Source organism: Glycine soja, chromosome 18 (genome assembly GCF_004193775.1).
Source record: "Glycine soja cultivar W05 chromosome 18, ASM419377v2, whole genome shotgun sequence".
In the NCBI taxonomy this organism is placed as follows: domain Eukaryota; kingdom Viridiplantae; phylum Streptophyta; class Magnoliopsida; order Fabales; family Fabaceae; genus Glycine; species Glycine soja.
In genome coordinates, this window is record NC_041019.1 from 53,931,842 (window position 1) to 53,956,840 (window position 24,999).

The following is a 24,999-nucleotide window of genomic DNA, read 5'->3' on the forward strand; positions in this document are numbered from 1 at the left end:
TGGTCTATAAGAGGGTATGTGTTGCACAATTGTGCCATTTGTATATTTTGAAATTGAGGGAACTCTACTTGAGAAATAGTAATAATTGAGGCCATGTCAAAAATGTCTAGCCCCAATGGTCCAGAGATAGAAGAGAAGAGAGTTACAAAGGTATATGCTACTCCTTTCCCTTCCCTAATCTTTCTTCTTGTGCATCCTATACTGTTTCTGAATAATTTTCTCTATCTTATATTCATGAGTGTCTTTAATTAATTAACAAGGTATATAGACAGCTTTCTAACTTTGATTGAATACTGATATATCTCAGGATTTTTTTAATTACATCACATCAATCAATCTATTAAATTTTTATTTACAGAGTTTGACGAAAATATAGAAAGATTTCTGTTCATGTAAAGCAAACCTTAACCAACCAAGCAATTATTCAATTGAATGAACAAATCACATGTAGTTTGGCATGAAAAATATGGAAGAGTAAAGAATAAAACAAAAGTTTCTCTTCAGGAATCAAATAGCTGATTAATTGTTATAATTACTGTTTGTTTTGAAATACAGGAAGATAAATTCAAATCTGCTAAAACTGAAATGGGTGAGGTGAAGGAAGAAAATGAGAGATTGAAGATGATGCTGGAAAGAGTAGAAAAGGACTATCACTCCCTTCAACTCCGTTTCTTTGACATCCTTCACAAAGATGTTTCAAAGAAGGGTTTAGCTGTTTCATCTACTTCCCTTGATCATGAAACTGCAGAGCCTGAGCTTGTGTCACTTTGCCTTGGAAGGAGTCCAATGGAGCCTAAGAAAGAATTAGCAAGAATTGGATACTCCAACAAACCAAAAGAAGAAGACGTTGGACCCAACCTTACTCTTGGATTAGACTCCAAACACCTTTTGTCAATGGAGGTTGTGTCTGATTTGAGTCCCACGAATAGCTCAGAAGAACCAAAGGAAGTTGAAGCTGAGGGAACAAATCAATCAGCAAAAGTGATAAATGTAAATGATGACGTTTCAGATCAAATGCCAGCCAAGAGAGCCAGGGTATCTGTGAGAGCAAGATGTGATACTCCCACGGTCAGTATCAAAGAACAATAACGCATCTTAATTTGGTTATAGAAAATGTTTTGTTTTTACTTTTTTAGTTTTTTTTGATAAATAATTATAAAAATATTGCTTTGTTTATAATTTTTTATAAGAAATAATATTTAAAAACAAGTTTTGCAAACCGTAATAAAGAGAAATCAAAGTGATATTTTTTCTTAGTATTTATGAAACAACCAACTATGCACGTATATTTTCATTCTTGTATTCTAGGATATGATATATATATGTGTGTGTGTAATATCTGGTGGTATGCCTTCCAAACAGATGAATGATGGATGCCAGTGGAGGAAATATGGACAGAAGATAGCAAAGGGAAATCCATGTCCAAGGGCATACTATCGTTGCACAGTTGCACCAACATGTCCAGTCAGGAAGCAGGTATACATACATATAGTTTAATTTATATGCCTTATCAGTGTAAACTTACTAAACATTGTCATCAAATAACAATTCACTTCATCATCATATTAATAAATTGGATAACATAATAAAATAGTAAATTCCTAGTGAATATCTGTCTAAAAGTATTATAAATTCACAGTATATAAGCTAAACTCATATATGCATTATTATTGTTGAATGCAAATTGAAGTTTCAGATGTATTGAGTAATAATACCCCAAATTTAATGCATGTATGACTTCAGGTGCAAAGGTGTGCTGAGGACTTGTCCATCTTAATCACCACATATGAAGGAACACACAACCACCCTCTTGCAGTTTCAGCCACAGCCATGGCTTCAACCACTTCAGCTGCTGCCTCCATGCTGTTGTCAGGTTCTTCAACATCTCACCTTACAAGCCACAATTCTGCATCTTTTGGAAATGCTCCTACCACACTACTCAATGGTGTGAGTTTCAGTCACCAGTTTGATGAACTAAGAGCCAAACAAATGTTATCACCACCAAACCATGTCTCACCAAATCTGTTTTCAACAATCACTTTAGACATGACTTCTTCAGCTTCTAATTCCTCCTCATCAACTCAATTCCATCATCGCTTACCTTCGACGATTGCTTCAATTTCAAACCCAAAATTTTCTCCAGCTAGTCTCAGCTTTTGTTCCCAAGATAATAACTTCATACCATCCATTTGGGGTAAGGGGGGTGACACTTCCACAACACCAATTGACAAAATCCCCATGACTAGGCCAGTTATCAAGGGAAATCAATATTTCCAAGAAAATTTCTATCAACAAAGCATAACAAAGCAAACTCCTTCCAAAGAAGCTTTGGCAGAAACAATAACAAAGGCAATCAGCACAGACCCGAGTCTTCGTTCAGTAATAGCTGCTGCAGTTTCATCAATAGTGGGGAATGGATCAAGCAGTGGGAACCAAGAGGAATCAGACAATGTTCTTGGTTCAGGGTTGAACTTAAAACTTGGGGAGCATTTTCAATTGGCTTCACCCAATCCCTTGAACCAGAATAGGAAAGAATGCTTAACAAGCTACTTCAAAAGTTTGTCCTCAAAGAATTCTGAGGCAGGAAGCTTCATTTTTCTCCAACCATCATTGCCATTTTCTTTCTCCAAGAGTAGCACAAATCAGGTCAACCATTATGTTCAAGAAATGAACTCACATCATTAGCTTTCTCTTCCTCTTTGACTTGGCCAAGATCCTATTATTTCATGTCAAAATATATAGGACCCCACAAATAATAGATTAAGTTTAGAAACCAAAAGAACGACTAGCTAGCTAGAAATTCATGTTGTCTCCCCCTACAATCTAGTTATTCAATTCCATTTTTGTAACACTCGAGCATCTGCTCAGAGTATAAAGACAACCTATTACAGAAATTATTACAAAAGTCTAGCTACTACTATAAATTTCATGCTTTAGATTGCTCTAAAATCAACGGACCATACAACGCAGTTCGCAAGGCATACATGCATGCCTAATGTTTAATTTTTTTCAATGTAGTTAATTATTTAACTAATTTATTTGCTTAGCTCTATCTGTCGAGTTTTACAATTATCTGGATTCATACTTTTGGAATAACAAGGCTAATTACCAAATGTTACGGACTGGGTATAGGCCCAATCCATGTAATCTACTAAGCCTACATGGTTTAAGAGATTATAAAACACGTGCATTGGCTGAGGGTAAAATCAAACACTTAGAGCAGAATTCTTCTACACCTGTCAAGAAGTAGCTTATAACTGCCCACAAGGGGACTTGATCTTGTGCCACATACTTTTTGCAGCTGTTGGGAGTATAATAGTTGAGCTTTTGTCCAACATTGAATAGCATAGCAAGTAACTTGTGTATTGGTATATAAAGAACTTTAAGCAATTGTTTAAATCAAGTTGGGTGTGTGTTAGGAACGCAAGCATAGGGTGAAAAGAACAACCTAGCTTTGAGGGCTAGGAATCTCCATAAAAGAGAAAGATAAGGAAGAAATTTGTATTATTTTTCTACCTTCCAAAGGAAAGATCATTCCTACATATATAGAGCTAAGTGCTCAGGGACAAGCTCCCGACAACACTAACGGAAAGGATAAAAGCAAATAACAAATATCCTAACAGAATGATAACAATATTATTCTTTTTAACAACCCACTATCTTATTAGCACGTTTTGCTCCTGCTAGCCATTCTGCACATACTCTTTCAAGTAAGCTGGTTGTACACCCTTCCTTTTGGGCCTTGTAGCCCTTGTTTCTTGCAGACCCCAGTATCAACTGTATCATTCCCGAGCCCATCAAGTAACACCTTGTCCTCAAGGTGTTACGAGTCCGTCCAAGTCTTCCAGGATCCCAAGGTCTGTTTCGGCGAGGCTCCTCTGGGTCAACAGCCGTCCATAATGCAAACACAGTTGGTTGGCGCTTGCGTAGGTCCATAGTATTCAGTTCCCATCTCAGACAACGTCATGTTTCTCCCTTTGAAAGCCTTGTCATTAGGAGCTGTTGCACGTCCATACTGAGCAACAACATTGAAGAGCTTGTCGCATGAAACGGCGGCGCGAGTGTGGCAGAGATCGAGTAGGTAGGCAGCAGGCATGGGAAGTAGAGGCGGCAAGGGTGTAGGGAATGGTTGTACAGGTGCAGGACATGGAGGCACAGTCGACATGGGAAGCGGAGCCGGTAATGATGCAGGACATGGTTGCATGGGTACGGGGCATGAAAACGGAATCGACATGGGCGACAGAGTCGACATGGACGACGTTGTCGGCATGGGTGATTGGCTTTGTTGCATCTTGAGAAGTCACAAATGTTTTTCCCCAAGTCTCATGATGACAAATCTATTTTACCTATTTATTTTTCAAATGTCTTCGCAAAGATTCAATAGATAAAATGCATGAAGCCGTAATTCTAGATACGTGTTTTGATGTTTGAACATAATGCAATCATTCTATGTCTAGCAATGATTTTATTATGATATCTTTTCCTTTTAGTTATATTAGAAGTTATCCTCTGTCGAGCGTCTAATCCCTAAAATTGATGCATGCACACCTTCCTTATATTCTTATTAAGGATTACCCTCTGTCGAACATCTAACCCCTAAAATAATGTAAAGATGAGTAATGCATGAAATTAGAATGAGAAAAGATAATAGGATAGAAAATACCTGTTGCATTGATAAATATGAAATACATCATACATCTTTTGATTTTTTAGGCCTGTCAGACCCTAATTAGGAATTTAGTCTCTCATAGTCATGAGAGCCTTGCACTGGGATAGGGATATAAGAACTGGTGGAGGATAAAGGACAAAAGAAGGAAATAAAAAAAATGATGAGAGAGAGAATTTCCTAAGGAAGAGTTCCTAGACTTTAGGTGTGAATTAGAGTGCTCTGAGCGCTGGAATGGACTTGGGCCTTCGCGCTGAGCACATCTTGGGCTGGGCCTAATATTTCGTATTTTCTGCATCCTTTTTGCTTTTAATCCTTTCATTTTTTATATCTGCAAGGCATAATAGGAAAAACATCAATTCCCAACTATTAAGTATGAATAACTGTTAAATAATTATTTTTAAAGATATTTTAACTCTATTTTATTATAAAAAATAACTCTTATTTAGTAGTTATCATTTACCCATTAGTTAGGTTCAAGTTTTGTCCATTTAAGATTTTTTTAAACTAAAAATTTAAGATTTAATGATTAAAATTAGAAATGAATTATAAGAATGAGAAATCACTCTAAAAAATTATTTTTACAAAATAAGTATATATATATAGGATTTTTTAGTATGAGTGTATTAGTAATTAACACTATAAATTTTAAATAGAAAAATCAATAAAATTCTTTATTGAAATGATTTTAACTTAAAAATATCATAGGATTTTACTATTCAATTTAAATAGTCATTTCTCTCTCTTGTCCTACCATTATTAAATTTTCAATCTCTCTCTTCTCTCATCATATAATATAATAATAAATTATGAAAATAAATGTATATATATTTTTTTATATTTCTAGAACATATTTTATATATATATATATATATATATATATATATATATATATATATATATATATATATATCCCTCGCCATCCAGTATTTTCGTGACTTTCCTTCATTTTCTCCACGATCCTATACCTTTTTTATTTTGCAAGAATGCTATCACATTCATCTTTGACAGAAAACAGAATAGATATATTTAAATGAATAATATATCCAACCGAGCCATATATTTATTTATGTTAGTTAAGTTTTGTAAGGTAGAGATTACTTTCTTCGGCAAGATATATTATAAAAAAATTTCAAGACGGCGATGTCTTCATAAAATTGTCTTGTATCACCGTCATAGAAGTTTACGTGAAGAAAAAGGAATATATTGATCACCAAACATTGCCTTGTATTTCTTCTCAAAAGCTACAGAAAGAAAAGACTGAAATTGGAAATCAATAGGTAAATTCTGTTCATTGTTATCTTGTATATTGTGTATTGTAAATTACACCAAATATTATATCATTTAATGAATTTTTATTATATTTTTAAAGAAAATCTACTATTATTTGAGAAGTTGTTATATTATTGATTATATTTATAAATATTATATATTAATATAAAATTATTTGATACTTCCTTAAAATACATCAAAATATAATTGACCGGTTTGTCATTGATCTGTTAAGGGTTTTCATTTTGTTTTTTCATTTGTCTCGCGGGTAGACTCTGGTAAGTTGTAAGTGCACTTATTGGATGTATGTATATTTTTTTTATATATAGAAATTGAAGATATATATCGATTGAAAATGAATTATAACAATTCATACATTTTATATTTAACTAACTGAATTAGATGTTTTATATATCAACTGTATATTTAATTTCTCTAAACCATTTTTTTTGTTTATTTTTTATATCCCATGTTGAATTAAATATTTCTCTTTTCTTACTTCTTATCTCTCCTAAAAATAGAAATAATTATAAAATTGGATTGTGTGTACGTGAAGATAATGTTACCATTATTTCAATATAAGTTAAATTCAAAGTCAACGATTTCTAGATATGATTGCTCTCATGCATACTCGGGCTATTTTTCTTTCTCAAATAATTGAGTCTCTTTGACATAATATAATTAGTTTTCCAAACATATATTATATCTTGCTAGTTGCCACACTCCCTTCATGATCCGTTTCCAAGCCACAGCCAAAATACAACATGCGCTTAGTTCTTTGTTTATTGTTGTTTTGTGTTTATGCAGTAGTAGTCCGTGTGGCAAGGTCAGATGTACGATATTCATTTTCCTCTATATCGTTAATTCCCAATATTGTATATATACTCCTCATGAATTAAAATCAATCTAAGTTACTATTCATTGATTAATTTCTTGATTTGAGGGGCTTGGACAACAATCACAAAACTGGTTAAACCATGGTGGAGATTTGTACAACAGAAGATATGCTAACAAAGAGCGTAAGATCAGCCCCGAAGCAGCGCCAAACCTATGTTTGAAGTGGGAATGCTTTGCTGGAAAAGATATCACAGCAACACCTGCCATATATAATAGCACCCTTTATTTTCCAATTAAGCTTGAATGGTAACATCTATGCGGTTGTTAAAGAAGCTGACGGATCGCTTGTTTGGAAGCAGAACTTGCAGAATCTGACAGGACTACATGGAACTGGCTTTGTTCTCAATGTAAATTGGACCGTGTCATTTTGATTAAAAAACTTCTTTTTTAGTGCTCTCTCATCCATGGTATATTAAAATTATCTTTATCATTTCTTGCTTCCTCACCCCAATAAAAAAATTAATATCTGACTAAAAACACCAACTAATAATTTTTTCTAGTGGTCATCATCATTTTTAATTAAAAAAACAGGATGCGACAAGTTTTTCTTACTAGCAGGATGCGACAAGTGATTTACATGAATGAAGTAATTAACATGCTTAATTTATTCTTGTTTTATATTTTCCCACTTTAATCATTCTTTCTACATATTGAAAAATTTGACAGTTTGATCAGTACAGAAATTTCTAAGGAACTTCTTGTAGTGAAAGGATACAAGAAAGGAAACAATTAATGTTTCACACACGGCTTCCTCCTACGATTTTCATTGGATTAAAAGTGAAATAAAGAGAAAACAAAAAGGAAAGAAATAAAAAATAAAATATTAATTATTTAGATGAATATAAATAAGAAAAAAATAAAAAAGATCATTTCTCTCTGTTTATTTAGATGAGTGAAAAAAAATAAGTAAAAATAAATAAATAAATATACATTATGTAATTTTTATAATAATTTAAATAAATAGATTTAACTTAAATAAATTTAATATTTTAAATATATTATATGTATTTAATTTATAACATTATATATATTTTCTATCTCTCTCCGTCACATTAATTACCCTGTCTTATAGTTTCTCTTTTTTTTTAATACTTTGTAAAATTTAAGTATGAATACAATTTGTGTTCTATTTTTTTAAAATATCACTTTTTCTTCGGTATATAATTACATCAATGAGTTTTCAATATAAAACTTCATCTATATTACTGAAATATTTACCATTTGAGGGACCCTAATGGATTTTTTGATAGTCCTCTGAATCACTTGTTTTGACCTTTTCGTCTTATTTATTGTGCATTTGTTCTGAACTCTCCACAGATGTTACTATGTGGGAACATTTTCACTGGATGAAAGCTTAACCATTGAGAAATGCTGTATATTTCGTAGAAGTTTTGTAAAACTTGATGCTCGATCTGGTACCATCTTGTGGAAGACCTATATGTTACCAGATACCAATAACGCGAGAGGAGACTATGCAGGAGCTGCAAGTTAGGGAAGCAGCCCCTCCATTGATGTTTACAGAAACCATGTCTATATTGCCACTGGAAACCTCTATTCTGCCCCATTACACATACTTGAATGTCAAGAAAGACAAAACAATCAAACTAAGCCTACTCAACCAGATGAGTGTATTGAACCAGAAAACCATTCAAATTCTATCTTGGCCCTTGATTTGAACTCTGGGAATATTACATGGTTCCGCCAGTTAGGAGGCTACGATGTGTGGTTCGTTGCATGCAACAATGCTTCAAGCCCTAATTGTCCTCCTTCTGGTCCTAACCCATGTAATTTAATTGTGGGCTAGTGATTTTATGGTCCACTGCTAACCCTAGTAACAGCACTGCTAATGTGACAAAACAGGCTAACCGGTAGTTTCTTGTGTCAAATCTCTTTTATTGATAGAAAAGCGCATGAAGATCTGTGTTCACTGACTCCAGAACGCTATGTAGTTGATAAAGGCCATCCTTAATTAATTTTCCCTTCCACTAAGACCTTCCCTTCATTTTGTGATTCGCAAAGCAAGTTGAACTGCGAAACTCAACCCAGATGTCATTGTTAGAAGTTAATTGAGAAAAGATTCTGTGATCATAAGTTCATACATAATATGCTTATGATATAGGGGCATTTGAGGAGTGTTAATTAAGAGCAGTATGACTAGTGGCATGAATTTTAAGGCTTGCACCATTACCAAATGCCAACTAGTCAAGCGATCCTTACCATTATGTTAATCGAATTCTTAAAGTATGTCTGGAGCATGTGTAACATAGTTGCTAGCTCTGCAATCAAAATACCAATCTAGAACCTAACAATACTGGGTGCAGACTACGCAGACACTATGGATATGATTTGCCTTATCTAACGTCTTTCATTGTTGACCCATATAGCTTTTATCAAACTTGCGGTAACGAATGATTGGGTTTGCAACACACCGCCTGATAAAAAAAAAAATCTATCTTTAGAGAATTTGCCACATCTTCTTCCTCTTCATGGAACTCTCTAGTTTTTTCCTCTCCAAGTCCACTGGTTCAACCTCCTATATATATTAATTGTGTACATTTGTTGCTATGTTGGCAGAGGGATTCAAGTTCAAATTGGACAGATTGTTGATAAGCTCCAATCCATCCTATTTTTTAAATGTGACAAGTTGAGCCTAAATTTCAACCCTAGTAAGGTGTTATTTGTTTAACAACTGAACATCAATTTGATTGTATTCACTGTCCAAACTTGAGCACGCTTGAGTGTTCAAATCCAACGTAGAGACAGGACTTCCTGCAAGTGCAAGGTTACATTCTGTGCACTTAATTTTATTAAAGTAATCATCCATTTTCAATCTTTCTTTTTTGTTTTATGGAACTTCATTTTGGGGAATGTGATCTTGGATATCGTATGTGCTCAAACTAAGCTTTGAGCCTCTTACCAAAGCTGGCGTGAGATTTCAATGTGAAGTAACAGTTTTGCAATGCTAATAAGAGTTATGGAGTTTAGTAACCATCCAAGTAGCAGTTTATTAGTCGTTGTTGTCCATTCTTCAAATCCCGAGCTAGACTTAATTCTACCTTCACTACTGATAAACTCTTTAGGAGGTCTTTTGGTTCTAAAATGTAACCAGCCAATTTTTTAGAGACGAAGGGCTCATGATACCGAGAAAGAAAACATGGTAGAAAACGTAAAAACGGTTGTATATTCTCATTGATTGTATCATTGACGATTCCATATTCAAGTCGGAGATTAAAGCCCGGATCTTGGTTGAGGAACTAAGTGACGAACCACTTGTAACAAAGCTCGGATCTTGGTTGAGGAGCTAAGTGACGGACCACTTGTAACAACGACTTTTGGTGAGTAAGATTTAAATTCAACTTGAACTTACAATATATATATATATATATATAGAGAGAGAGAGAGAGAGAGAGAGAGAGAGAGAGATTTTGGGAATGAGATAACATATAAGGAATAAAAATTGATACACCTAACACAACTGATAGGGTTCTTATGCTATCACTTAATTGGCTTCAAAAATTATTTTTGGCTTATTTAATAAAACACAAATGATAAGGTTGTTACAAGTTTGTATAAATATATTGTTCTGACTTAAGCTTTATGTTTTTTACATGGTATCTTTTGTTTGCGTATCTCTAGACTTATGATCATACTTAATGATAATTATTAAATAAATGTTTAAAATTCTATTAAATATAGAGAAACACAGGAAGGAAAATATATATCAGAATAGTAGTTTCCGTTTTATATTAATCCATTTATAATTTGTACTTAATTGATAATCACATAACTTTGAAACAGATAATTTTTAATAGCTTTTTTCTTTAAAAAAGCTAATAAAAATTAATTATTCTTTAAAATAAAACTAATACAAACACGCGTATTAATCACACTAATTGTTAGACACAGAAGGCAAAGAGAAACTTTCCACTCGTTAAGTTCAAGGAATACCCATAAGCAACATTGTATCCATGACCTACATATATGCACCCATTGCTGATTGACATGCCTCCATAGACACTGGCTTCAGTTTTATAGGACCATAAAATTTTCCCACTCTTGGCATCAATTGCATATATGTATCCCATTCTATCCGCGGATCCAGCAAAGGCAACTTCATTTGCTATACTAACAGGGCCATAAGCAGTGCTATTACCGGGGTTAGCTGTTGACCATAGAACTCTACCATTGTTGGCATCCATTGCCACCCACCCACCAGCTGTTGTAATCTTATTTGATGGTGCAAGAGTGAAATTTTTGGCATCAGAATTGACAATGTTGGTGTAAATCCTCTTTTCATCAGTTGCTGCACCCCATGATCCACCTCCTGCAAGGCCGTATGGTCCAGCTTTCTGTAAATTAATAAAAAAAAACAAAAAAAGAAAAAGAACAAAATGAAGAAGAAAAAAAAAGAATGAATGTATAGTTTTCCAATTGATAACAAGTTAGAGGCGCACGCGTATATATCAAGTTTATATTTAAGGTGTAAGAGTATCACAGTTATATTACAAATGAAAAATAATTTATGAACACCTAACATATACGTGGCATATACAGAGAGAAAAGAATACTTATGTAGATATGATACGCGATATGACTTAATAGAAAGAGAAAAAAAAAAAGGCCTTGATAGAGTGTTTGCCTTTGATATATATGAATGTTGATAGATCATCACTTGACACTTATTATAAACAAACTGAATTATCTCTCATATCATGTTTTGATTGAAAATATTGCAGTACGTAAGTTTTTGCAGTTATTATAGTGGAGATATAAACAAATGATGATTTAAAGAATATCCACCAGTTGTTCGTTGAAAAGTGGGGTGGGAGGGAGGGGGAGAAGAATAGAAAACCATTATACTATAAATTATCTGTTACCTTATACCAAATGAGGTTGCCATTATTCCGATCTAAAGCCCATGCAAAGCCACTTTTCTGGACCGCAACAACAATATCTTTCTTGGTTCGATTTATGTATATGGTCAACATCATTGGTGCTTCCCCAAAATCAATATCTGGTTTGTCTCCTAGAGGAGGACAATCAGGACTGGGTGTTGAAGTATCACTACATGGTAAGATTGATACATCGTAGCCTCCAAACTGGCGGTACCATATGATTTTCCCAGAATCCAAATCAAGGGCTAAGATTGAATTGGAGTGGTTGTCTGGTTCAACACACTCGTCTTGTTGAGTAGGCTGAGTTTGATTAAGTTGTCTCTCTCGACACTGTTGTATGCGCAACGGGGCAGAATAGAGGTTCCCAGTGCCAATATAGACGAGGTTTCTTTCAACATCAATGGAAGGGCTGCTTCCCCAAATGGCAGCTCCTGCATATTCTCCTTTTGTGTTTTTGTTATCTGGTAACGTATACGTCCTCCAGTAGATGGCACCAGATCGAGGATTAAGTTTTACAAAACTTCCACGGAATGTGCAGCATTTCTCAAGGGGTACAAGAGACTCCAGTGAAGATGTTCCAACATAATAACCTCTGTGGAGAGTTGAGCATAATGCAAAACATGTAGATGTATTTAATTAATCCAATTTTAAATGCATATAAAAAAATAAATATTAATCATATAAATATCAAAATTTAAAGATTACTTGACCATTTTAGAAAGTCGGTCATCCATTTAATAAAGCTCATCCATCTCACTTATCAAAATGATTATTATTAGATGTTTTTAATTTTGACTTTCACCCCGGTTCTAATCATTCATATGTTGGAGAGATTCGATGGGTACACCTGTGAACCACGAGCCATCACATAAGAAAATCGACATCACACTCTAACCCAAAACTTTAAGACTCAAGTAAGTTTATGAGTTTTCTTTTCATTTATCTGATATTCAATCTTTTCACTTTTACCCGATATGCAACTTCACCTTATACTTGTAACTCAACATCATATTTTCCCTTCTTCTCACTTGATGTCTCATGTTTGTCAATATGTATGATCGCACATAATAAAAGTGTCATTTATCAACAATTGGGATATTTTTCAACTGTTTGTGTTTTAGAATAATCGTTACTATAATTTTTGTGTGATAAAAACTAATGTATTAACATAAATACTAGTAAAAATTTTACTGTTTGTGTTTTAGAATAGTTTTTACCATTAATTATTCAAAACTAATAGTAAAATTTAAAGTCATGAATATCTGATTACTGCGTATACCTGGTGCTGCTCATTTCTGAAAATAGTAAATTAACTGGCACCCCCGAGGTTTTGTAAGATTGCACAAAATCTTTATTTTCTATCCCTTAGACTAATTTCCTTAATTATTTGAAAAATATTACGCTAACATCTCTTATGTATTACACAAACTTCCCTTAACTTCTTCAAAAATTTTACACAAAATTTTGCTTAAAGTCCTATAAGGGATGTTGTTGTAAATATTGAAAAAGCAGGGAGAGTTGTGCAGTCTCATGAAATCTTAGAATCTAACTTTTAGAAAAATTCATATTTTAACAATTATTATTTTAGTAAGTGATGGGATGAAATCTTTCTTCCTTTGTTTTCCTTTTTCTTTTCACTTTTATAATAAATTAATTTGTCAACATCATTAATTATATAAAAAAAAGAAACAGATTAACCGGCAAAATGATTTTTATGTTCACAACTTAAAAGAAGTTCCTTAACCCTGTGTTTGGATTGAGAGTTTTAAAATAACAGAGAATTTAAAATGCAAAGTAATTTAAATGAAGAAAATCAAATTTCATTCAATTGCAAAAATAATCTTTTTGGGCTATTAATTTAATTTGGATCATTTGGTTAATATCTACTTCTCATCCTTTCAAAACTCAACTGATTCGTCTCCACTATATTCTTCTACCTAAGAAACTTCTTCAACGACAATGGTCCAAAATTCTAACTATTGCAATATTCTCATTGATGGACCGAAGACCAAGCATTAACCATGTTTGAAGCTTTGCAACACTGATAGTATTGACAACGAGGAGTCACGACACCACCACGTTGAGGGATCCATGTCGACATTGTCGACGGTGGTGGTGAGGATGTCAGAACTTGTACATCGGTGAAACATACCTGCTGGCAGCAATCAACATTGTGTGTGTGCCATGTCTATCAAAGTTCCACAGCAAAGGATGCTCGAGTGTTGAGTTTTTCAATTTGTGCCCTCATCCCGGTTAAGGAATATCGTGCACCGATGAGTTTTCAGTTGTAGGAGGTCGCTGAAAATCAATCTCATGGAGTAATCTTCTATCATCAATAAGCAACAGAACCGAGAGAAAAGAAGTGTGTGGTGTGACGGGTGGAATTTGAAATTCCACCTATTTTAGGGGAATTGTAAATTCCTTATTTTAAAAAAGGAATAGAAATTTAAAGAAATATTCTGATGAAACATTTTCCTGAGTATCAATTCAAATACCCTAAAAAATTAATTACCCTCTTTAAATACTGTATCCAAATACACGGTAAATGTTTCTTTTGGTACTCTCATTAGAATTGGAGTTTTAATTTGGTAATATGTGTAATGAAGGTTTATTAAAGGTAAACATAAATATTTACTCGAGTGAAACTCAATTTTTGATTAGAGAACAACAACAAAAACATATGTAGTATTAATTGTATTTAAGTTTTGTCCTCCTTAACTAAATTATTTTCTCAAAAGCATCGTTAGTTGATTAATTTGTCTCTTCGTTAATTTACCATGAATTATTGGAGTGTTATAGCTGAGAAAACTGGAAATTAAAATCTTTAAATTCTTTATCAGAACAGATTTATTAATGGAGATCTTGAAGATAGATCAAAGTTAATTACAGGTAGAAGATGATGTTTTCTTTGCCACTTATTCATTAGCAAGGTTAGAATGAATGAGATTATGAATGGAGAACATTTACAGTAGTACTGACCTGTTGTAGTACGTTCCAGACATGGTGATGAGTGCTGCAGGATGGTAATCCAAAATGGTCTTCCACACAAGCTCACCGGTTTTTCTTTTGAGTGCAATAACAGCAGCAGGGCCATAGACACCAATTATCAGTAAATCCCCAGCCACTGTGGGAGTTGACCGTGACACTGTCGAATTTACATTCTCAACAAGGCCATCAGGTGCTTTCAGACCTGTCAATTTCTGCAAGCTCTGCTTCCAAACAAGTGATCCATCGGCTTCTTTAACTGCATAGATGTTTCCATTCCAGCTTGGAAAATAAAGGGTACCATCATATATGGCTGGTGTTGCAGTGATGTCTCTGCCTGCATAGAATTTCCACTTCAAACGTAGGTTCGGTGCTGTTTTGGGGCTGATCTTACGCTCTTTGTAAGCATATCGCCTGTTGAACAAATCTCCACCGTGGTTTAACCAGTCTTGTGATTGATGCCTAGGCCCCTAAAAGCAAGAAGAAAATGGGAACCAATATTTAGATAATTTTAATTAATGAGAGTAATCTTTAAAACTAGCTAGTTACACATGCAAGAGCTTTAGGGAATTAACAAATCGATAGAATGGGAGTCAGTATCATACATCAGAGTTTGCTGCAAAGACCATTACTACAGCATGAACGACATAAAATAACAGCAAACGAAGATCCAAGTGCATGCTGTATTTAGGTGGTCTCATGGAATTGAATCTAGAGATGGTGTAGCAATTTCCAAGATATATGTTTGAGAAACTTATTTCAAAGATACCCGCGTATATATGGAAAACAAAAGTGGCCTAACTATGTTTTAGTTTGTATTGCCTTCTATAATTTTAAGAGAAAAAAGATTATAGCCTTCTATAATTAGAAATATTTTTTTTCTTCTAAAATGTCGTATAAAGTAGGTGGAATGGATAAAGTATATTTCAGGCAAACTATTAGATGATTTTAATTGTTTGGTTATGCAAGTCATGGTTATTAATCATAATTAATGATATAATATAAATGATTTAGTGAGTCAGGCATGTCTAACTCCATTGTGGTCACTACTAAAATTAGGGTGAAATATATTGAGTCAGTGCATGCCTAAATTGATCTAGGTCAACGTTGAATTGATGAGTGTGTATGTGAAATTTATTGAGTTTGTGCACACCTAGCTCGATCGAGGCAAATACTAAAATTGATGTGTGTGTGTGAAATTTATAATGCACCCCTCGCTCAATTGAGAGGTAAATACTAAAATTGATGTGTGCGTTTGTCACATAGGAGAATTGTTGGTAGAATTCCACACAAACTAGCATAGCGTGGAATTCCTGCAGAAGCGCATGGTGATATGCATCTTTTCTAAACCTTAGGTATAAATAGATGGTTTTGAGATTGATTTGGGAGAAACCTTAGAGAGAAGAAAATACTAGGATCGGGATTGAGGCATAATCAATAGAAGATTTTTGTGTATTATGCCTATCAGAGTGTCTCACATTACAAGGAATCCATCCTTTCATTCTAGGACAAAGTTCACAGTACATCCAATATCTCTTTGTTCAAGAATTAGTAGAAGAAAGGAGCATAGATGTGCAGAAAATTAACACCAAATATAACCTAGCAAATGCTATGGCAAAGTCAATAATTAAAAAAAAAAGTTTATATATATGGTGTCACTCCTTGTGTATTATAAAGAACGTGTGCAACAAGGAATTGTCAAGGTAGAGAGATTTTTTGAAAGATCAGAATAGTGAATTTAAGTGGGACATTGTGAGAGGTAAAGCCACTTTGGTGGCATAAAAGGAAAATAAGGCATGGATGGCGAAATCTATATACCTCTACATATGCTAGGCCGGTGAATTGGTTGGACGATAGATATGCTTTTTAACGACATTCAATGCTTAAACTCAAATTGTTGGCTGTAAATTAATAGCAACCCATTTGATCATTATTTGCATCCCACTCAAGGGAGAAAAACATATAAGTGTTTCATCTACTTTATAGAAATTTAGGTGCATTATTCTATTATAAGAGAGGAGTGTAATTGTTTCCTCTTTAGTCTTGTTTGTGGTTTTTTTCTTATCAGCTAAGGGTTTTCCATGTTTAAATTTTGTGTTTCAGTTCCTATTTTTCAATTCTATTTTGGCTTATTCCAATTATTGAGATTTATGTTTGAGGAATTTGTTTCAAAGAGAACTGCACACACACACGCATATATATATATATATATATGGAGAAGAAAGAATAATAATATATAAACACTGTAACATATCAAATATTTTATTAATATTCGATTATTTCTCTTTATCTCTCTTTATCATTCTTATTATCTACTATACATACCTACATTTCTATCACTTCTATTTCATTTGTTTTCTCTCTAGATATCAATTACCCTTGGGATGTGGATTGATCATTTTCCGTGAAGAAAATTGGCCTAAGGATGAGGACAGCTAGACATTAAAATATTTGACTTTGAATTCAAAACATTAAATCATTTTTTAGTTTAAATATATTTTTTATCTTTGTAATAAATATTTAATTTTTTTTGTTTATTTTCTAATAATTTTTTTCGTTGAGTTTTTAATAAAACAATAATTTGACATTTTGTCCTTAACACTTATTTTAGTTTTTGATAAATTAGTAAATTTTGTATTTATTTCTTATTTATTTTTTTATTTGTTATTAGTCAGGACTAAAACAAAATTCACTAATTTATCAGGGACTAAAATAAAATATTAAGGATCAAAAATAAAATTTTTATTTTCTTAGAGATTTAACCTAAAACAAAAATTTATTAGAAAATAAATACAAAAATCAGATATTTATTGAAGAAGACCGTCCAAGTTTACAAAAGAACTCAAGTTATCAAACAAAACTTATTAAAAACATATTTGACTTAAAAGAAGACCGTCCAAGTTTACAAAAGAACTAAAGTTAAGTAGCGGAATAAAATAAAGTAAAATAACATGTTTTGAACATCATATAATTAAAATAGAAACTCATGCCTCAATGTCACATCCTATCAGAGTATTGTGTCCCAACATCCTTTAGGCCGAGGTTCTTTAAAGTCATCCACCTAGTCATTTGTTTCCATAAACACAAGGTTCGAGATCATCACATGATCCAAACACAAACAACACATAAGGAGTGAGTTATCACATTTCTAAATAAAATACATTATAGAAAATATTTATAACATAACTCAACTTAATACAATTCATGTCACTTCACCACTTTATCATTTAAAATTCATTTTTCAATCACCAATCACATTTTACATGAATCACACACTTAACTCAAAACATAACAATACTCACCAATTTCATAATAAACAATTCACAGGTGTTATGCAACAATTATACTAAGACTCAAGCTATATGCAATGTAGTACCATGTCAGTGAAAAATAACACTAGGACGCTTAGGAGTACATAACAAGATACGCCACACAATGAGTATGTCAGGTCACTTTCACTAAGTAAAATCATAAGGTGACCAGTTAGGATCACTCTATTTTGCGAGAATGTTCCAACCATATGGGATCAACATAGGCTTAAAGAAGCACTCAAATAGAGTGTATTTACCTCCAAGACCTAGACTTCGAAGAATCCGTTAGGGTCCCACCTTCCTGATTCACGTCCAACTCCTAAAATAACTTTTGCACACAAACACTGCTAATGAATTATATAATATCCATGACCTCACACTTATTTTCAAACATGTTTAACACATTGTGCTATAATTTAATACTTCAGGTTCCTAATTTAGAACCCTACACTTTCATTTTAACACCTCGCGCATAAACATTTTTTTCAAGGTAAACACCATTCGGATTATAGTATAACTCACACACTTATTCACAATGTTAACTCATTGACAAGTGCACCAAATTGTCTCAAGTAATAAAGTACTCGGAAGTTCGAGTATCGAATCCACAAGGACTTTGCTTGTACTTAGATTGATGCAAACCTAATTTACAAGCAAGAGATAAGAAATTTAAAGAAAGTGAGAGATAAAAAGAATAAGAAATTTAAAATATAAGATTAGGAGATAAGATAAAAATTTAAAGAGATAAGAGATTAAAGTAAAATATAAGAAATGTAGAAGATAGAGATAATGATGCTTATAGATAAATTCATAATTTAAATATGTTGAGGCCTAGCACGCCTAACTACCATTGATGTAATATTAATGTATTTTTCTATTTAATATTATTCTAATTTCCACCCACATCTACTAAAATACTCAACCTTGATCCCTCACGATGAAGAGCCTAATTTATCTATTCTCTCTTCCAAATCCCTTTGCAAAGATAGAATAATAAATCACATGAAGTATGGAGATGTATGCAAAGGCAAACAAAGTCACTTTATCCCTAGCAATAAATTGTTTAAATATCCTTTTCTAGTTCTTTAGAAATTATCATTTCCCAATGTATAACCCCTAAAACTAATGCATGAATGATTAGACCTACAATAAAGATGAAGAGCAAAAAATAGACAATAGAAATAGTAATTGTATTTAATAGATATTAAAAGAAGTTATATTTGTTAGGCTCCCAATCCAGAGGGTTTAGTTTCTCATAGCCATGAGAGGCTTTCATGCTAAGCGCGCCTTTGGGCTTCTTCGCAGACCTTTTTCGCGCTTAGCGTGAGCTAGCCGCTAAGCGAGGAGATGCGTTAGACCCGTCTTGTATGCTAAGCGAGCTATCCCAATCTTTAACTTTTCTTTAAGGTTTTCTCTTCAAGTTTTTGCATCAATTTTCCTCCAAAGCACTTAAGATCTTCTTCTTTTATCTTCTGCTGATAAAAAATTATAAAGATATTAATTTCTTCATTATTTTATTAAAAACAACAATAAAGTGAAGAAATTGTAATTATTATTAGCCAAAATTGACTATCAAATTAACTCAAATTTCGTAGTTATCACACAACCATATCCCATGTCCACAATTTAACATCTCACAATGTCACAATCCATCATCACATGCTCATGTGTGTTCCACAGATTAACACATGCTCAATTTTTTCCTTACACACAATTTCAATCACAATTTCATGATCCTAATATAATAATTTATCACGCTAATCTAGTAAATCTTGTCCAAAACACAAACAAATTATACAAAAATACTTCTCACAACATGAGGAGTAAAACTTCTCAAACAATTTCACATAATCATATCAAAATCAAAGGAATCAAAATCATAGGTCAAAAACACTAAAACACTAAGAACACTCAATTTTATCAACCAATTAGTATCAGGACATCGGTTGGCCCATCAAACACAACAATCTTGTAATTATAATCGTAAAAGAAGAATTACAATACAATAAACATCCCAAAATAAACCTCAATTTGATACTCTAAGGATCCATACATATGCTCTTTCTAACCTCAATTGCGATAAACTCATCCTTTACCTCTAAGAAGGCTCACGCGTGTAGTTCAACAGCGATATCGACATCTCTAACAATATCCTAAGATTTCTCAAATTTTTCCTCTGGTTGTTGTGCTAGGGTTTCTAAGAGGATTGTGGTCTCCATTTCACTGTCTTTGTGCAAGGAATAATTCTCTTTCCACAGACATTATTTCGTAAATCCCAACGGTGTGAGTGTGCGGAAATGAGTTCTAAATTCGATATTCAAATTTCACGATGATCCAATGGTAAATGAGTTCGAAATCTTAGTTTTACTGATATAGGTTTGGGTGTATTCGGGAAAAAAAGAAGATTTTGGGAGAGGGAGAAGGAAAAACAAATTTGAGAAGAATAGATAGCATAAAGATGTATCGTAAAATGTAAAAATTAACCTGATACATCTCTATTTATAGCTATGGTACTCTTAGTCTATTATTTACTTTATTTTATTCCCTATCAAATTAACCTTTTAGTCTATTATCTTCTGCTTATAAAAATGAACTCTATTTTATTTCCTATCAAATGAATAAATAAAAAATAATTTTTATTTTCTAAGAACATATATTTATTTTATTTACCTCAAAACTATTATTTTAATTAATAAAATTATTTCTCTTTATTTATTTAATTACAAAAATCTCACTATTTTCCTAATTTATTTTTAAATAAAATTCTTTTTAATTTATTTTACAAAAAATAAGATGTTACAATTTGTATAAAATATATTTTCAATTAATCAAATAAAAAATAATATAACATATATGCATATGAATAACTAAGAATTCAGCACGAGTATTAAGTTAGTATTTGATTATTGTATTAATATGATATTTGTCTAAATATATAAAAAATGACAATTGTCTTATATAATATTTAGGGGTGTAAGTTAGTGGGTTTGGGTTGAATTTGGTCGTGGCTCAACGCAAATATTTGATTACTGTGTCAAGGTCCACTCCCACAGTGGCAAGAGATGATTTACTGATAATTAACATGTATGGCCCTGCTGTTCTTATTTGTGTCAAAAGAACAAGTGGTGAGCTTGTGTGGAAAACCACTTTGGATTACCATCCTGAAGCATTCATCACCGTGTCTGGGACATATTACAAAGGGTCAGTACTACTGTAAATCTCTTGGCCCTTCTCCATTCAAATTGCCATTCATTATTCTAACCTTGCTAATGAACTTAGTGGCAAGTAAAACATCATCCTCTACCTAAAAGGGACTTTATTCTATGATATCTTTTAAGACTTCATTAATGAATAATCCCATAGATTGCATTAGGGATGTTTCCTGATTGTTTTGTTTATTTTTTCATCTTGTGTAGACATTCTGTCATCTCTTGGGTCACAATTCGTGGCCTTTTTGAATGAATAAATTCTGATTTGCCTTTCAAAAAATAAAAATTGATAAGTGCATGATTAAGATTTATTTCTGTACCCTTGTATGAAAATGCCATTAAATGCATCCATATATGTTGTGATCTTTCTGCCTGTGCTGCATTATGCTCAACTTTCTACAGAAAATACTATACTGGAATATCTTCAACTGAATCATCTGTACCCATTGACGAATGCAGAACATTTCATGGAAGTTTTGTAAAACTTGATGCTCAATCTGGTGCCATGTTGTGGAAGACCTATACGTTACCAAGTAACAATAACACGAGAGGAGAATATGCAGGAGCTGCTGTTTGGGGAAGCAGCCCTTCCTTTGATGTTAAAAGAAACCATGTCTATATTGCCACTGGGAACCTCTATTCTGCCCCATTACGCATACGTCAGTGTCGAGAGAGACAGATTTATCGAACTGGACCTACTCAAACAGACGAGTGTATTGAACCAGACAGCCACTCCAATTCAATCTTAGCCCTTGATCTGAATTCTGGGAAGATCATATGGTACTGCTAGTTAAGAAGCTATGATGTATGGATATTATATTGTAGAAATGTTTCAACTTCTAATTGTCCTCACCAAGGTCTCCGGCCAAATGCTGATTTTGGTGAAGCACCAATGATGTTGACCACATATATAAATCGAACCAAGAAAGGTATTGTTGTTGCAGTCCAAAAAAGTGCTTATGCATGGGCTTTAGATCGCAACAATGCCAACATTGTTTGGTCTATGGTAATAGATAATTTATAATGATGTAGTCTTCTGTTTTTCTCTACCTTGCAATGAACCACTGGTGTATATTTTATAGAATCTAATTTTTCCCTTATTTGTCGTATTCGTTTTCTTCTTGTTGTGTTATGTTTTTTTTCCCAGTTTCTTTTTCAGGAAGCTGGGCTGGATGGGGTTCAAGGAGGTGGATCATTGGGTGCCACAACTGATGAAAAGACAGTTTACACAAACTTCGTCAATTCTGATGCCAAAAATTTCACTTTTGCACCATCAAATGTGATTACCACGGCTGGTGGATGAGTGGCAATGCATGCTAGAAATGGTAGAGTTCTATGGTTGACGGCTAATCCTAGTAAAACCACTGCTAATGGCCCTGTTAGTGTTGCAAATGAAGTTGTCTTTGCTGGATCCGCGGATAGACTGGGGTTCATATATGCAATTGATGCCAAGAGTGGGAAAATTTTATGGTCCTATAAAACTGGAGGCAGTGCTTATGGAGGCATGTCAATCAGCAATGGATGCATATATGTGGGTCATGGATATACTGGTGTTGTTTTCAGCTATACGGGTGGAACCTCACTCTTTGCCTTCTGTATTGTCTAAGAATTTATGTGGTTAATGTGAATGCTTGTATTAGTTTTATTTTTAAAAATAATTGTTCGCAAAATTAAGTAATTGTCAAACATGTACAAAATATAAATGGATCAATAAATCAGAAATTATGAGCCTCATCTATTATAAGAATATTCTTTCATGATTAACAAGATCTTCAATATCTAAGTGCCCTTGTTGAGATACGTCATTCCTAAACTTTTGTTGTACTCTATGTTTTCTAAGCATTGGGCAGCCAGAGGAGGCCTTTGTTCTGTGTACCACTGCCCCTACTAATTTTATGTTCTGCAAGTCTCAGATTCAGCATTGGTTTGAGAGATATTAGCTTCTACACTCTATTACCTATATTCAAAGTTTTTTTTTTACTAAAAATGCGTAGTGAATACCTAGATGGATACTTGGTTGCTCAACTAGACATTCGGCATAGAAAACAGTAAAACACCCAGTCGCACAGCTTCATCTTGAATTTTACATTCTAAAGAGAACCCTTCTTGCATCTTCTGTTGTACTAACATACCAATTTTTAAATTGCTGAACAAGTAGAAGCACCAATATTACTGAAGGTTCATGTGTATCCTCCTAGCACAAAAAAGTAAGTGAAGGAATATAACTATATGAACAAAGAGCTCATGCTTGCAGAAATGGAAAAACTATGTATCCATAAAATCTTTAGCTCCATCTTCTCTTTCTTAACGTAGAAGACACAAAAAATTATGCAACCATAAAAACTTACTGATGACAAAGTCAAGCATGCCAGTTGAACCCCAAATATCATCAACTATAATGAAAAAAAGATGTCAAAACATTCTCAACATCAAGCTTCTCTAAGGAGGATTGCCAGATTCACGCATCTCCATTGAGAGTTCTGTTTCTGCGATCATAAAAAGGAAATAAACAAGGACGAAAGAAACAAAAACGTACAAACTAGAATTATTTAAAAACATACATACAAAGATCCAGAAGGATCAACAAGACTTGTATGATTTGCACCAAATCTATATACAGATTCACACTGCTTAAATTTTTGTCCCGTACACTAATCAAGCAAACACCTTAACTTTTAATGTCCAGCTGTTAGAAACTAAGAAAATAGTTTCAAGCAACAAGGTTACAACACAAAGTAACAAAGACATTGATGAAGTTAAATTACTGATTCTAGAGGAGGTCAATAGGCAAACAACAGTGGTAAAAAGTGTTATTCTTAATGATCTAATGAAGTATGGCTAGGGTAAAAAGATGAAACATTCTTCGCAAACATGACAACTATATAATCTATTTGGTAATAAAATATTATCAATCAGATACCAAAAGTGGGTCTAACTGGAAAATTAAAGGGTTCTAATTTTGGGAAAACACACATTTACCAACAATGGTTTGTATCATCTATGCAGTTAATTAATGGGGATCTATGGCACCTGCTGTTGTTATTGCTGTCAAAAGGACAGCAGGTGAGCTTGTGTGGAAGACCACTTTGTTTCTCATTGTATTCTTTTCTCGCTAATTAGGTTGAAACAAAAGGCAAATTAAGACTATCTACTGTGTGTGCCTTTACAATGATAAAGAAATCTGTTCAGTTTTTAGCTATTTATTTTCCAATCTCATACAAGTAATATGCACCATTCAGGATATAGACATCTTGAAAAATCAAAATGAGAATATTATTGTATTTATTAAATCAAATACAACATACATATCAAAAGTCCTATCTTGAAATATTATTGTATTTCTCATCAACCATAAAAACCAATTTAGTGGGTGTTTATTTTTCCATTTAGTGCAGCTGAACGTGAATCCAACAGTTTCCTTCTTTCTGATCAGGTTGTGCATCAGAAATTGGGAAATCTCCAGTCAACTGAGTTATAATGGGTTTCCAAACACACCTTACAACATGCCAAATTAAGTTTTCCCATCATCAAGTACAGTGTTGAATGTAATTATCAAGCTGTGACCTGACTCTATAAGTTATTAATATATATTAATTATTGTAATTAATAACCATGACTTGTATAATTAAATATAATGTATCCAAGTTGCATAATTAACTATAACTGGGATAGCTTCCTTGCAAAGAAAATAGTTCCTGTGCAGATGGGTAGTCTTTTAACTTTTGTTTCAATCGGAGTCAAATAAAATGAGATACAAAATAAAA

General features: G+C 33.2%; 2 protein-coding genes and 2 pseudogenes across 2 annotated transcripts; 3 read left to right on the top strand and 1 right to left on the bottom strand.

Moving 5' to 3' along the window:
- LOC114395160 (probable WRKY transcription factor 72) lies at window positions 1-2,936 on the top strand. The gene is made up of 4 exons (XM_028356869.1): window positions 1-150; window positions 556-1,068; window positions 1,363-1,476; window positions 1,744-2,936. Exons 1-4 carry the CDS (start codon window positions 94-96, stop codon window positions 2,683-2,685), a joined length of 1,626 nt encoding a protein of 541 aa, XP_028212670.1. The 5' UTR covers window positions 1-93; the 3' UTR covers window positions 2,686-2,936.
- Window positions 2,937-6,875: 3,939 nt separating this feature from the next.
- Window positions 6,876-22,025, top strand: LOC114397413 (annotated as a pseudogene).
- LOC114396046 (polyvinylalcohol dehydrogenase-like) lies at window positions 10,578-15,474 on the bottom strand. Its single transcript, XM_028357939.1, has 4 exons — window positions 15,321-15,474; window positions 14,710-15,185; window positions 11,713-12,322; window positions 10,578-11,184 (listed from the first exon to the last, which is right to left on the bottom strand). The coding sequence occupies exons 1-4, from the start codon at window positions 15,414-15,416 to the stop codon at window positions 10,732-10,734; spliced, it is 1,635 nt and encodes a 544-aa protein (XP_028213740.1). The 5' UTR covers window positions 15,417-15,474; the 3' UTR covers window positions 10,578-10,731.
- A 102-nt stretch (window positions 22,026-22,127) lies between the features above and the next one.
- On the top strand, window positions 22,128-22,841 carry LOC114397414 (annotated as a pseudogene).
- The last annotated feature ends 2,158 nt before the right edge of the window (window positions 22,842-24,999 follow it).